At 39.0% G+C, this 16,161-nt stretch overlaps 2 protein-coding genes across 2 annotated transcripts in view; one reads left to right on the forward strand and one right to left on the reverse strand.

Moving 5' to 3' along the window:
* LOC108594633 overlaps positions 1-16,161 on the reverse strand; it is a 36,771-nt gene that overhangs the window by 6,610 nt on the left and 14,000 nt on the right. Inside the window, exons 3-5 of the mRNA XM_033295063.1 lie at positions 5,842-6,629; positions 4,256-4,480; positions 3,705-3,916 (exon numbers count right to left, since the gene is read on the reverse strand). Of these exons, the coding sequence (XP_033150954.1) occupies positions 3,705-3,916; positions 4,256-4,480; positions 5,842-6,175 (771 nt within the window). The 5' untranslated portion in view covers positions 6,176-6,629. The remainder of the gene's footprint in view (positions 1-3,704; positions 3,917-4,255; positions 4,481-5,841; positions 6,630-16,161) is intronic.
* Positions 12,847-13,820, forward strand: LOC108597170. The gene is made up of 3 exons (XM_017983584.2): positions 12,847-13,483; positions 13,538-13,670; positions 13,720-13,820. The coding sequence occupies exons 1-3, from the start codon at positions 13,274-13,276 to the stop codon at positions 13,797-13,799; spliced, it is 423 nt and encodes a 140-aa protein (XP_017839073.1). The 5' UTR covers positions 12,847-13,273; the 3' UTR covers positions 13,800-13,820.

Here is a 16,161-nt window from a genome sequence, read left to right on the forward strand (position 1 = left end):
TGACCCTCCAGTCAAATTGTAAAAGTTACTTGCGCCACTCTTAAAGTGTCAGCCCTTAAGGCGACTGCTTTGGCAAGTTTTCGTTCAGGCCAAAAGTTACTTTGCACAAATTCATTAAAATCAGTGTCCTGTTTGCGCGGCCATAGTGCGAATTTCCATTAAGCAAATTTGCACGCAAAGCAAATGTTAATGAATTGCCACAAAAACGCGCGTTTAACATTTTATTTTTCTTATATTTGAACAACGGCAACAAACGCAAATTGCTGAATTGTATAACTTGTCAACCACAATTCAGTTGTTTGCACACCGCAGCGAGTATATATAAAATTTTTTAAACAAGCAATATGCAATATTTTAAGAAAATTGACAACATAAATTGGCAATTAATGTAGATTTTCGGTTTTTTTTTTTTTGCGTAAAGCTACAATAAACATCAGACAGACAAAATGAAAAACGTGTGTAAATAAAAATAAAGCAATTGCTCAAATTAATTTAAAACAACAATTTATTTATTGCAAACACTGTACAAAATAAACAATTTGTATTTTATATATAAGAAACTATAACTAATCAAGCTGCTACGTAGATTGTAAAAAGTAAGCGAGTAGTTTTGGCAAAATATGCAAATTTACTATATTTATAACTTGCTAAATTTTCATTTTAACTCAATGCTAAGTGCACTTGCCCATTGAAATTATTTGCAGAGCCTTAAAAAATTTGTTTATACATTTTATTTACCTTTTCCCCCCTTTGTGTGTGTTTGAGTTTTCTAGGCCTTACATAACGGAACTCATAGCTCAGGTTATAAGCAAAATGTCAGTACCTACATGGGAACAAATGACTTACAAAACTTATGCACGAATGCACAAAACATGCAAAGGGCCTGGCAATCAGTTTTTCAGCAAAAGGTCCACAAATTATATATGTTTATAGCGTGCAGGTTCGAAACGCGACAGGGAACTTTTTTATTCTGTTATCATAGCAAATAAAATAGCGATGTACTGGACTGAAGCAAAAGGAAACATTTTTTCCACTCTCCACAATCTGCAGCACAATGCCCACAAAAAAAGTTTTTGCTCAAATCAATTACAAACTTTCAGTTTGCTGTCAAAAACAAAAAAGCAAACAGAATGTTCCCCAATGTTAGCAACAAACTTAAAAGGTTTCTGTTGTCTTAATTACAACTCGTTTGCCATATTGAAATACAACACACCAATGTGTGTATTTTGCAGAGCAACATTTACGAGCACGGGCGTAGACAGAATGTAATTTACGGGGTGATCAGTAGTTTAAAAATATATATTTGAATAGTTTTGTGCAGATGTATCTCACTAGTCTAATAAAGGCATGGAACTCGAAAAATAGACGCCAATTCGCTGAGTTGCAGCTTATCAAAATTTAATATTTGTCCTTTTCGTTTACTCTTTTGTTTACAACTTGAACAAATAATTTTTTAAAGCATTAATGTTTACACTCGTTTGAATTGTGTTTTCAACGCCAACATTTAATGGCATAGAACAGTTCAGTAGGATTTTTTTTCGTTAAGTTATACCTTCTCAAAGTTGGAAATTAGCCGAAAAATAACTCTGCAGCATTGGTTTTATTGCCATAACTTAGTCAAAATAACTTTGTAATTCAACAATTACAAAAGCATATTTTTATTTACAATCCCAAGAGTTAATAAAGCCAAAAAACTCTTCAGTCCGATCATTTTTGGCTGAGATATAGCCTCTCAAAGTTAAAAAATGATAAGAAATGAAGACGGCATCATTTTTGGCAAAAATTTACAGGGTTTACATCACGTTGTTTTTTGCCCAAAATATCGAAATCACTTAGATTTTCCAAATTTGTATGCAGTTTTATTCTTATGCATCTCAAGAGTCTAACAATGCATGAAACTCCGAAATCGGACGACATTTCGCTGACTACGGCTTATCAAAGTGCGAAATTTCACAAAAATTTGTCTTGTTAGTTTACTATTTTGTTCAAAACTTCGCCAAATAATTTTTATATCATACAAGCTTATACTCATTTTAATTGTGCTTTCCAAGCCAACATATAAACGTGTAAGCCATTTGGGATCGATTTTTTTTCAAGCCGAGTTTATGCTCTGCAAAGTTTGAAATTAAAACAAAATTATCTCTTCAGCATTGGTTTTGTTGCCATAACTATTTCAAAAACATTTTTTATTGATCCGAAACACAACAGCATAAGTTTATTTATAGTATCTTATGAGTAAATTAAGCCCTAAAAACATATGTCGAATTTTTTTTGGCTGAATATAGCCTCTAAATTAGAATGATAAGAACTGAAGACGGCATCAATTTTGGCAAAAATTTACAGGGGTTAGATCACGTTTTTTGCCAAATAATCGAAAATCTTAGACTTTCCAAGTTTAAATGCGTTTATTCTTATGCATCTAACAGTACGAACAAGGCATACAACTCTGATGAAATCGGATGCCCTTTTCGTGCTGCAGCTTTACAGCTTTTATGAAACGATTCATATTTGTTTATTTGCTGTTTTTTGCTCATAAGTATGGGTATACTATTGTTTTGTACTCATTCGAATTGTACAATATGTTCAACGCAACATAAAAATGGTACAGAACAAGTATTTCTATTCTCATTTCTCATACAACTTTGTGCTGCAAATCAATAACCAAAGGTTTTCTTAAATTTAAGAAAGAAATAAAATTCATTTTGAATGTTAGCGTTCAATTTGAATTGGATAACAATTAATGAATGGCTGAGTGTGATGCACATGGTAAGTAGGGGTAAGTATATTATCATTTAAGCAACAAACAAAGTTTAATATGCTCTCAGGCATATTCGCGAATCTGGTCTTCTAATGAGACTGAAGATACGCCTATTGCAGATCTGCACAGATAAGTTGAGCACTTGACCAATCGCATTTGAGCACTTACCGCTTCATTATTGGGGCGTGGCTATTGTACCAATCAGAGCGCACTATACTTTACTTTACCAACAACTTACCTTTCTTACCTTGTATAGCCGCGATACTTACCTTCTTCATATCCTTCAGATTTACCCAATTCAATTTGAACTTTTATATTCAAAATGAAATAAGTTGTTTTATAATTGCATTTTTTTACGGTTTCATTATTAAAGCTTTTTAAATGTATGTAGATTGTTTATTTTGTTTACTGCTCGGCTAAATATTGTTTAATGCAAGCATTCTAATTTGCATATTAAACAGTTAAATTAGACGCTTTCATTAGTCAATGGGCAGGCTCCCAAACCTGCCCTAACTTAGAAACTCACAACAACAAGAGCTAAAGCAGTGGGCAGCTGATATGAAAACAGTTTAAAAAATGCTTGATTAAGAGCCTGCAATAGTTTGGCTAAGTAGATTTGAGTCACAAAGCAAGAACAAAAAACACTTTTAACGCAGTGAGCGCAAAAAGTTGCGGCAGCAAAAGTTGCACGAACAGCAGCATGGAGCAGACCATGAGCAGAACATGAAGCAATGTTGCTAAAGTCCAAAATAACGAAAAAAAGAGTTTTAAAAGCAGTTTACTGTTCACATTTTTCACAGTTATTTCAGCTGCAAGTTACTTAAGCAAACGCATTAAAATTTATAAAAAAAAATGCAGCAGCACAATAAAGTTACAATAAGCTTGGCGTGCAGCTGCTGCTGTTGCTGCTGTAAATCGTATCAATCATACGCACTGTTTGACTTACCCCACGTCGTTGCTGCGTTGCATGGCCCAGCTTTTGCTTTTGCTGCACACGCTGCAGCTGACAGCAGACACGCAGATAGAGGCACTGCAATCCTTCGGCCAGCAATGCACCCAAGCTGGACAGGCACATGAGCATCAAGGGCACGCCAAAGAGCGCATAGAATATTGTTGCCAGCTTGCCGGCCGATGTGCGCGGTGTTAAGCTGCCGTGGCCTGTAAGCAATAATTGATTCATACTTAGTACACAGCCAGTGTTGCAGTTAATTATGCTTAGCATTCTATACAAGTTATGTGCGCACATTTGTGGCTCGTTAGCCAATCCACACTTGAGCCTTAATTGTTGTCTTGGCAGCAGCCGAGCGACTAATCAAATTCAGCGTGCGCTGAACTTTATCATATGCAAATATTTGTTGCTAACCAACTATGCGTAGGCATGCCTTGAATGTTTACTTGGCCCACAGCAATGTAAATATTTACAGTTATTACAAGCATGACATGCCCCAGAGGTCGAGAGTAAACAGCTTAAAGGCTCTAAATTAAAAAAATACTCACCAATGGTCGTTATCACAGTCAGCGAATAGAGCAGCGCCTCACTGAAACTCCAGCTATGCGCATCGCCAGCATCATAGCCAAAGTAGCCCAAGGCATTGCCCTGGCCTTGGGCTACAGCTGCCGCACTGCCAGGACGTGTTGCTGCCACAATGCTGCCCTCGAAGCGACGCAGCTGCTCGTGCACCAGCATCGTCCAGTTGCGCTCATACAGCACGTTTAGTTTCTCTGCAAATATAAGGAATAAAGCAGCAATTAGCCGCAGCGCTATTTAAACAGGTTAACTGCAGCAACTAAGCAAATTGCCACTTGGCAAAAGAATGTGCAATAGCAACAGCAAAAGACCAAGAGACACTTTAGTAATTATGCAATTTTCTTGTTGTTAAGCTTTAACCTTTGGCTGCTGCAGGGCCAAGTGACGTCCTTAGCTCAATGTTGTTGCTGCCATTGATTTTGTTTAGTGTCTTGAGGCGTTGCTTGTTCGCTTGCAAATTACTGAGGTAGCGCTACAGTCAATGCTTGTTAACAGCAACGGCAGCAGCAACAACAACAACACTCATGCACGCCCACTTGACGCCCTGTTGCCCTTGAGTGTGCATACGCCTAAAGCCCTAAGGGCGCAATTTCTACGCCCTGCCACTATACAAAACACATTCAAATTTAGTTGAAATGCTCAATAGCAAGCTCTAAGCTGTAAGCAAATGGAACGTCTTGTATGAATAAATATCTCACAGTTTGTGTAAAAGCATTGAATGCAAATGTTGAGGCACAAAATTTAAGCTTTAAGTGCTATAGAATATATAGTACTTATTTTTAAATGGCTTAAATGCTGCCATGAGCAGCAGAGCTATAAATAATATGTGTCTAAACTGAATTTTTATATAAATAAATAGCACTCTCTATTAATAATTTATATTAAGCATATACAAAAGGTGTGCCATTTATTTAACTAATTTTTTAGCTGCTTTGCAATCTTTGAGCTTAAGCTCAGTCGCTTGTTTGCGCTTGCCGCTTATTAAAATAATAATTAATTGTAATTTTAATAAATAATGTTAGCTAGCTGCTCATGTACTCCAAGCTTTTGCTTCATTTGCAGCTAGAAAATTAAATAAACACTAAGCAGACTACAGCAATTTATCAACAGCGCGCAAGCTAAAGTATCTTGCTGCTCTTTAATTAATTAGTTGTGTATTCATAATTAAATCAACATAAGCTGGCATTAAAATAATAATATTTTTTGGCCCTAAACATAAACAAACAGTTTATGTTGCGGCGCAGTGAGTGAGTGAGTGACAAAGTAATTAATTCAAAGCTCTTGTAAAATTTTGCACAACATTTTTGCGTTGTGCAAATATTTGGCTATGCACAGACAATTTAGTGTTTATACAATTTGTGCATTGAATATTGAATTTCTGTTGTTGGACTGGGCTGGACCGGGCTTTCAATTAAAACGTTGCTATTTGTTTAGTATTAATTGCTATTAATACGCATACGCCGCATGGCGCCAAATCATGCGTAAAAATTGTTGTTCAATTTATGGTCAATGCGGCATTAAAATTATAAATTTATGTAAAATTGTGTTAACTCACCCGTAATGATCCAGAGCTCACGTAGGCAATCCTCGCGGCTTTTGGCAATGGCAGCGGACTTGCTTAGATCCTGTGGCGCTTCCAGCAGCGGAAATATTAAAGCGCCCAGCACTGCATAGCAAGCGACCAGCAGCACCAGTCCAGGCGCTGAGAACAGCAGCTTAAGCAGCTGCGATAAACAGCGCTGGGATCCAACGCCAGACTGTTGTCGTTGTCGCTGTTGTTGTTGTAGCTGCTGCCGCTCGGCTTGCTCCTGCTGCTCTTCATCGTCGTCCTCAGCATCTTGGTTGTCAGCTCCTTGATGGCTTTTGATTGCCTTCTCAACGTCACACATGATCGCAGTTGCATCTGTTGCTGCTGCTGCTGCTGCTGCTGTTGTGACTGCTGCTGCTGCCTAAGAAACATTTAGAGCTGAATTGTTGCCTATTACTTTCATTGCGTCTGCACTTCCGTTTCCGCATTAGCTGCCGCCTGTAGTTCGTTGTCTGTTTGCGCGCAGCCCACTAATTACAACAAAAGATTTCTTGTCGTACAGCAATTGCTTTTGTTTGTCTCGCTCGCTCGCTCTTACACTCAGTCTGTTGCTGTCTTTCGTTTGTCTGCTTTAACGTTGGCTTTAGCGTATTATGTTTTAAGCTGCTGTTGACTTGCTTTTAATGTTGCAACTGCTGACAGCGCATTTTGCATTGTTGCCACGCTGTGGCACTTGGTTTGTACTTTTAAAGTTGTTGTGCCAGTTTCTGCTCCCCCACATTGTAAGTAGTGCAGCTTTTACATGCCTGCCACGTCTGTAATTGAGAGCAGAAAAGAAAAATGTATTATTGTTGTTGTAGTAGCTGCAATTGTTGCTGCTGCTGCAGTTGCTGAAGTGCGCTTGAGCGTAGTTGAAGCGACTTGCAACTTGCTTGCTGTTTGACACTTCACTTAATCTAATTAGCAGACATTATTGCTTTAACATATTAACTTGCTTGAAATTTAATGTAATCAAATATGAAGCACTTCAGCTATCTATTTATATGACTTATGCCTCATTGGGCCGACTTAACGGCCACATTAGCCGACATTATCGATGTAGCCCATTAAAGCGATAACAATGACACAGCAACTAATACAAATTGAGCCTGCCCAGCAGCGATTACGCTCAAAGGAAAGTCAAGTAATGCGCTTAGCTGTAGACGCACATGAGCTTGAGATTTGCTACAATTAAATGCCTTGAACTCAATCGACGCCGAGTTGTTGTTACATTAATTGACTTTGCCAGCCAAGCAGCTGCATTATTGATGTGTACTCAAGCCGTATGCGAAACTAAACACAACACAGCAGCAGCAGCAGCAACAGCAGCAGCAGCAACTTTGACGTGATTTATACAATGAAAAAGCTCAGCTGAGGCAGCGACGACGGGACGACTGAGCGTCTGGGGCTGTAGCAATTTGCTTAATTGGAAAATAAAATAAAAGCTGGAGCACGCCTCTTGGACGAACGGACGCACTTTGGCTTTAGCTAGCCAGCCAGCCACTTGTGCTTGTTTTAGTTATTGCTTTTTATCGCCTGCGCTTTAGTCTGGCGCGCTGTGGAATTAATTTTTGTGGTGAACGTGGCGGCGTATGAGCAACTTGGCTGGCTCTAATGCAAAATTAATGTCAATCGCAGCGCCTCAGCCAAATGCCAATGTACTTTTAATTGTGCTACAGCCAACATTTAAGCTTTGAACTCACGCACGGCCAAGTGGCCAGCGCAGCAAAAGGCGATAAAGGACATCGACGGCGACGGCGACGGCGACCCTTGAGGCAGCAAAAGGCAAAAACGAAACGTCTGACGGAAGTTATCCCTTTTAGTCAGATTGGAATCAGCTTAGCTCCGGCGCTTAATTGAAATGTTTGCATTTCACTTTAATTAAAGTGTTTTTTCGCCTTCTTTTACTTTTTTTTTTCATAACCCAAAACCTTTTTACAGCTGCAGAACCCTTAGCCATGTATTTGGATTTCAACAGCGTTGCTTTCATTACACTGCGCGTTGTTTTTCGCACGTCATTCTATGAAGTTGCCGTTCAACTTTTTAATAGTTAAATGCTTATAATAACTTTTGCCAGCCAAGCTGAGCTCAGCGCTTTGTTCGCGTTCATTTGCATTCAGAGTCTTTTGCTGGCAAGCGTCTGGTTTGCCTTATTATGCCATATTTATGATTATTATTATTTATAAATGCAAGGGCAACAAAACGCAGTTTAATTACAATTTTATTTTCCTTCTTTAAACTCATCAAATGCAGCAGCAGCAGCTAGAGCCACGAGCCACAGCCACAGCATTCTGCAAATTGTCAACGAAACGACGCTAATGGCTCCGCAGTTTCTTCCTCTACGTTGTGCCTTGGCCACAGAGCTTCAGAGCTTGTTTTTTAAATCCAATTTTGCTTCATAATTTCCACCCAGACTCCGACTCAGCCCAGCTGCTCGGCTCTTGTGTTGTGCGCCTTTGCTGTTGTCGTTGTGCTCATCATCTCGCTTGCCTATTCCCAATTTAATTGCATTGCTGACATTTAGCACCAAGCGCACAAACTACAAAAAATAAATTGAAATAAAAAAGCAGCGCAAGAAATTAAGAAAAAGCGCAGTGCACTAGCTTTAATAGGATTTTTGGCTTTGCTTTTCAGCGCTGGCTAGAGGATTAAAAACAAAGCCACGGTTTTGTTGGTTAGGCTATTTAATTGAAGCCGATTGTTGTCAAGCTGAGTTCAAGCTCTAAAAATCGAAGCTGACATGCAGCTAGCAAACTAAATTAGCTTAGCATTTAAATTTTAACTCGACTTAGTTTTGTATTTATGAACGTTTAAGCTAAATAAGCTGCCTATCTAATAAACTAAAGCTATTAGTGACCAACACTTATGCGCAGTCATGTGCCTATAATGAAAATTAAATACGCTGAGCCTGGCAGCAGAGCACTCTGTGGGCTTGTGGCAAGAATATTTGGGGGTAACCACTTAAAACCAAACGACACGCCAGATTTAATGGCGCACTGAAGCGTAAGCGGGGGTGGGGTGTGGCTGCTGAGGTGCAAAGTGGCAACAAATGGAAACAAACAACAGATAGCAACAACAACAAATATAACAATATATAATAACTATGCAATTGCAAGCGCGCAGCGGAAGGAAAACCACTTCAGGATGGCAAGGAGCAGTACGCCAGCCATAATTCATAATAAAAAGCACAGGCAAGTGGCTCGCCAAATGCAGCAGCAGCAGCAGCAGCAGCAGCAGCAGGAGCAGGAGCTGGAGCTGAGCATTAGATGCAGCGCAAAGTATAACACCAGATAATGACCATGTTAATGTAATACAAAAGTGCACTGAAAGGAAATGAGCAAAGATAAGTAACGACGGCTAACAGCCAAGTGCAGACTTGCGAGCGTTCACGGGGGGTGGTTTGGGTGGCTTAGTTGGCCGAAAAAAGTGACCGAAAGTTTTGCTTAAAACACAAATGTTGCCACGAACTGTGGCATGCTCATTAAACGTGCTCAAGTTGCCTGAAACAGTCTTAATTATGTTGTAAAGACTTTTGCGCAAGAAAAAACAAAATGGTTGCTTGCCTTGGTGCTGGGGTGTGGGGGGTGGGGGCTTGTAATTCTCCAAGCAGCATAAAACTTGCAGCAGGCACTTGGCAGGCTCTTTTACCGTCGCTGATTAGTTTTTCGAGTGCCCCAAGTGCAAGTCAAGCAGTCAAGCGGTCAATTTCTCACTCCGTCAGCCGGCCAGTCAGTCAGTCAGTCGAGCGTCTAAAGTTTGGTCAACAAAACGCAACAACGACTACAACAACAAAAACTCATTAAAAATAGCGCAAGTGCAGCTGCCTCTTAAGCATAAAGCAAAACTAAGAGCCAAACTAAAAGCAACAGCTAAAAGCATAAATAGCAACAAGACAGACAAACTAAAAAGCAACAACAGCAACAACAAAAAAAACGTTGCACAATAATTAGAAACAAAATGTTTAAAAGTCGTTTAGCCTGCCTAACGAATGCAGCCGCCTTTGTGCCACAAATTGTGGCAGCCAATGGAATTTCAATAAGCAGCTCAGAGCTTAATTAAAACAATTGCTAGAGCACAATTAATGAACAATTTTAATATCGAAATTGAGGCTCAAATTAAAGCAAACAAAAACAAATATTATAATTTATATATTAAACTTAAGCTTGGCTCTGAAATTCAATTGAAAACTTTAATTATACTCAAGCTTTTATTTAGCTTGTTTATTTTAAAAGCATTTTATGCTTGCTACGCATAAAAACTATAAAAATATTTGAGCTAAAATTAAAAATTGTTGATTGACATATTTTCAACTGCATAAAATTGTAAATGCCAATGGCATATTTTGTGCGCTGGGCCGGCAGCTGGCAGTTTCACTTAAACTTGTTAACTTTTATAATTAAATTGTTAAACATCAGTTGGACTTTAATTGAGTGCCGCTGTAGGCGGTTGGCAACTCTCTCTCGTCTCAGACTCTGCTCAGTTGTTAAGCGCCAATTTAGCGTCAATTTGCTTTTCTGCTGTGCCGCGTTTTATTGTTTAATTTTGTGTTTCTAAGCAGCGCCAAAAATTTAATGTTAATTAAGCCAAAGCCAGAGCCAGTAAACAAATGTTTAAAGAGTCCTGCTGCTGCTAATTGACTGCAGACTGCGCTGAGTTTGCAGAGCAAAGCAATCATAAAAGCGTTTGGCTAAAAATTGTAATCAAATAAAATCGAATTGTTGAACACATAAAATGCACGAGCGTTCCAAAGGGAGACGGCATAAAAATTTGCATAAGGGCGGGCGGGGCAGTCAGTCGCACAGGTGTCCGTGCCACATGTGTGGGTGTCCTTGATAATGCAATTTTAAATGCACTTTATGCGCTCTTTGCAAAGGGTAAAAAATTGATGCAGATTCGCCAGAGCTAATGCTGCAAACATTTGCATAAAGCAAGCGCTTAAAGCTAAATTACGTATACGCTGCATAGCACCAACTAAGCTACTGAGTGGCCAAAGCTTTAACTATTGTGCTATTTATGCTGACTAGCCATGACTTTGCTATTCTGCTTTGCTAATTATTTGTCGCCGCACAAAAATTAATTGCACACGTTGATCAAGACGTGTTCATTGGGTTGCCGCCTGTGCTTGTTATTGATGATGATATTGGTTGGCTGTGCGCTCTTTTAATTTGATGCACGAGTGCCTGTAATATTGGCTAATGATTGAGTGTTAATGGCCCAAACGTGGCCAAACACGAGACGACAGCAGGTTGCAAAGAAAACTGTGCACAAAGTGCAAAGCGAACTGACCCCAATAAGCGACTGTTTGACTGTGTGAGTGGGGCGTCCAGTTAGTGCAAACAAAACACGTGTCAATGCTGTGAGCTACATCGGCAACAGCCACAGCAGCAGCAACAATAATAAGCGCGGCGGCCAACATGTTTGCGGAGCAGAGCAGCGCAAGGCCTGGCCACAGAGATGCAAACATTGAGATATGCAACGAAAAGCACACACACATACAGATACACACACACACACATACAAGCATACAAGTGTGTCATGGACATACAGTCGACTGTTGATGCTGCTTGCTGCGAATAAAAAAGCGCACACACTAAAATTGAGCTGCGAAGGACAAGCAAACAAACACACACACACACACAGACACATGCATAAGCGCACCTATAGCATTAAGTGTGCGCTCATTTATGCAAGATTGCAATTATGATATAGCAGTTGTGCAGCTTCGCTCAATGGCAAACAAGAAAACTGTGAGCAAAGCCCATTAAGCAAACTGAGCTGCGAGCGCTCTCGAGTTCGCATTGTCAAGTCCAAATTGAATAGCGCACGCTTGACAGACTTAAAGTCGAACTATATGCGAAGGTCGCTTAAGACTCAAAAGAAAGGCAAACCAAACATATATTGACCAAAGCAATCAGCATGTGTGTGGGCTAAGAGTAAAGTTGCCAGCCATAAGCTCAAGTAATTTATTACCATTAAGCTGAAAAGCTTTTAGTTCAAATATAATTTATAATTAGAGTAAGCAACAGCTGCAATTACAAAAGGCATAGTCATAGTTCAATTAACTTGCAGTTGCATCAATCAATTAGGTGTGAGCTATAAATTATAATATTGCTAAGCAGCAAACGATGCCAGCAACTTTAAAAAGCTAACTGCTTGTCCAACTGCTTTGTTGCCTAGTGTAAGAATTTAAACACAATTTAATTTCATTCTAATATACATTTATTCTAAGTACTAAGACAAGCCTTTGTCTGCCTTAAACCGCCACTAGCTGTTTCCCATTATAGGCAAACTGCCATTAGTGTGTTCAACTTTGACAGTTTGCCCTCGAAGGTTGTGCTCATGGTTTTTGGGCCTGTGGCTTCGGTCAAAACTGTCACTGCGTTAATTGAGTTTGACACTAATGAGCGTGCAATCGTTGCATAATTGATTTATAAATGCCCTTTAAGGCACCGCCCCACCCAGCAACAGTTTCGAGTTGCACTTTCATGCCAATGAGGTCGAGGCAAACAATTGGGCGTCAAATATGTTGATTTGGCTGCTGACAGAGAGCGCAGCACATTGTTCAAGCTAAAAACTAACAAGGCTCGTAAAAATCTGTTGAAATATGTTGCCGGGCATTGTCATCATTATCATCAGCATTATGGCTTATGTTGTGGGCTTGCCACAAGCGCTAATGCCACTTACACACAAACACACACAGACACAAATTGTAATTAATTTGAATTAATTATGTTCTACATGCCGCAGCTTTTGGCAAACAGTGAAAGCAAACAACACGTGCTGGGGGCGTATGCTGAGAAATGTTTTTTTGCACTAAGACACACACACACACATACACATACATGCTGTAAGCACAGAATGTGCCACAAAATGCGGCAGCGCTTGGTTTTTGTGCGACGCCGTTTTTATTGCCTACTTTTCAGCGCCGCAGCAGCCAAGCACTGAAATATAAAAAGAAAGGCAAAATTCAAGCTAAGCAAGCCACGACTTTAACACACTTTACTTCTGGCACTCAAATCAAAATTAATACATTTTCTAGCTAGCAAACTAACAAAATTGGTGGCCCCTTCAGAATTGTACTTTTGGCACTCTACGAACAAATTACGCTGTCCGCTTGCATAACATTCCAATTGATATACGATCATGCATATACTTATTATAACACCGGAAGGTAAGCGCGTAACGAAGGAAATTGCGGACGAGCCCGAAGCGCAGAGCCAGCCAACAAATGCGACTATGCCAAGCAATGACGTGCAGCTATTGCAGAGCATATTGCCCACAGCTGCAAAAGAAGCGCAGCCCAGCTTAAGCCAAGCCAAGTTGAAAACCAAAAATTCTGTGAGCTTTCATAGCAGCTCCTAGTTGGCCAAGCTGTAAAGTTAGCTATTTGAAAACAAATAATTAAAGCAAGAGCTCAACGATGTTGTCGTGCATCAATAATAATTTGCAGCTAAGCTGCATATTTGTGGGCCTATTGGAGTTGACGCTGAGCATAGCGCGTTTCTATGTTGATCAGTTCAGTTGTTGCTGCATATATAATGCATGCGCTCCTTACTTTAATCATCTGCAAGATGCAACATTTGGCGTACAATTTCTAAGCGCCTTTATGCTTATTGTTGGCGCTGGCAAGGTGAGCCACGTGACTATATAGCAAGTATATAATTAACTGTTCGTTTGTTTGCAGCGCATACGCGGCTGTCTTTATTGCTTCATAGCACTATCTATAGCTTCAATTGGATTATATGCGCCCATATTTGTGCAACATGTTAATGAAACGAGTTATTTATCCGAAGCAATACTTTGGTCACTGCTTACAAGTAAGTGAATGTGCACTTAAATAATCATATATTAATTATATATTTGCAGTACCGTTTATTGTTGTGTTTTGGTTCATAGCCTACAGTTATGGCAAGCAGCTCAAAAGCGAAGAAGAAATGTTTAAATAAATTTTGGTGCGCTACAAACTATTTAAACGACTCTTAACTATTTAAGACATAGATAGCACTGAGCTCTGCGACACGTGTGTTAAGCAAATTAATTTGGCTGCCGTTGCTGCTGAGTGGTAAAACCACAAAGTACAGCGCACAGTGGCAAAAACAAGTGCATGACATTATCTAACGCGTGCGTTAGTCACAAAGTGTAGCAGACACTGTTGACAGTAAAAATTTAACGCTTAAAATGCCGAACGCACAAACACTTTGACATGCAAAGCACAACTGATAAACTCACACACACACTCGCATACAGCCATGTGTTTTGTTGTGTTGTGTTGTGTGTGTGCTGGCATTTTAGCTTATTTCACTTCTGTTCTTTTTTGTGTAGCAAATTTTCCATGTAAATTGCATGAATTGCAGATTTTTATACGCACGAAATGCGCTGGCAGGCGAGAGTGCGATTCCAAGTGGAGTGAAGTTATTTTTGTGCTGTGGCGTGTGCTTAAGTCATTTTTATGGCCAACATGCATATATCACAATGTAATAGAATTTGACTTTAACTGGCGCTTACAGTCCAAACAATGACTTAATAAACAGCACAGCACACACAGTGACTGCACAATGTGGCGTATGCGTGTTATGCAACAGCTTCATTTGTTTCTCGAGCGCATGATTAATGCAGCCCTAAAAGTATGCAGCACTTGTGGCTACAACTTGCAGCAATTCCACAAGAGCATTTAATCTTCGTCATATCTTGAATAACTCTTGCATTGCTCTGCGCCAGCAACAAGAAAACGTAATTGAATTGCATATGAAATGCACTGGCCGAGCGATTGTGGCCATGTTAATGGATTTGCGTAGCGTAAACAAATTTCTGAGGTAACTTACTTCGCAAAAGTAATTGCAAATACACGAGCTAGTCGCATTGACAAAACTTTTACTAAAACACAGCTGGAAGTTTGCTTAGATTTCTTAGTTTCAAACTACAAGCAATCACTTTTAACTTAAGTCTGCGCTTTAAGCATTTTTAGCAGTTGAATAAATCAACAGCAAGCAGCCAACAGCCAGCAGCTGTTGCCGTGGCAAGCAGCAACTGTCACCTGCCACGTGGCGTATACGCAACCTGCTGTTGACCAACAACCCGCGAAGCCGCGCGATACTTTTCAGTTCGCGTCTTTTGTTTTTTAATGTGCTATAAAATTTAATGCCTTCTGCGGCGCGTCGCGCCTGCCAAAAACGAGTTGCGTGACAAAGGACACAAAGCAATGGCTTTAGTTTAGCTTCGGTGACAGCTCGTTCAGTGGCAGTTAAACAGTTGTCATTGCGATTTACTCGTTAAAGATTTATGTTGAGCTGCCGCTTGATAAATGACTGCCGAAAATTTGTAACTGGCTTTTGCTTAATGTCAAATGCTCTCAACATTCGTTTGCCCATAAATTTGCACAGTTTAGACAGGTAGCAATTGTTAGGCCCGCTGCCATAATTAGCAGTCGATTTATTACGCATTGTTTAAATTGACCTTTGAGTTATAGACTACAAACTAAAGTGCGTTAAATGCAACACAAAAGTGAGAGCTTTAAATTCTAATTGAGTCAGTTAAACAAATTGTTTGTATATCTTATTTATTTTTAAAGCATGTTTATTCAATTTTTTATAATATATGTCGCTACAATAATATATCATATATTTAATTTTATTTTTTATGTATTTGTAACGTACAGCAAAGTTCTTTATGCTTGTTTAATCAATTGTATCAAATGAAAACTGTTTGCATTATTTCTTTTTATTTATCAGTTTGATAACCAAACTCAATGGCAAGCTCACAACTCTAATTAACTTATTAATTGAGCGAATAACACGTGCATTTGTTTCTATAGCCATATGTTATTTATGCTGTAAATGCAATAAATAAACATAAATAAAGTGTAGCGAGTATTGAAAAATTAATTACAGATTAAATGGCTTAAAACATTTCATTATTGTCAACAGTCAACAGCAAAGATTACACAAACACAAGGTATTTATGTTTTTATACACAATATAAGTAATAAAGAAAATAAATATATACATAAAAAAATAATAATTGCCATTACTGTAATTAATTTATAAGGGCGCGATAAATCAATTTTTGTTGCTGCTTTCCATAACAAGTTTTTTTACTCTGCAGCGGCAATGATAATTTTAATTGAATTGTTTAAATCAAATGGGGAAAAAATCATATATTTATTGCGGTCAATTTGTTGTTAATTTTTGTATATGAATTGGCAAGTCACCACAAAAAAACGGTGGCTAAAATTAGGGCAAGCAATTTAATATTTTAAACTGGCTAACAACAAACATTCAAGCCATAAAAACATATGTCTGGCAATCAGTT

This window comes from Drosophila busckii, chromosome 2R (genome assembly GCF_011750605.1).
Source record: "Drosophila busckii strain San Diego stock center, stock number 13000-0081.31 chromosome 2R, ASM1175060v1, whole genome shotgun sequence".
NCBI classification, from domain to species: Eukaryota; Metazoa; Arthropoda; class Insecta; order Diptera; family Drosophilidae; genus Drosophila; species Drosophila busckii.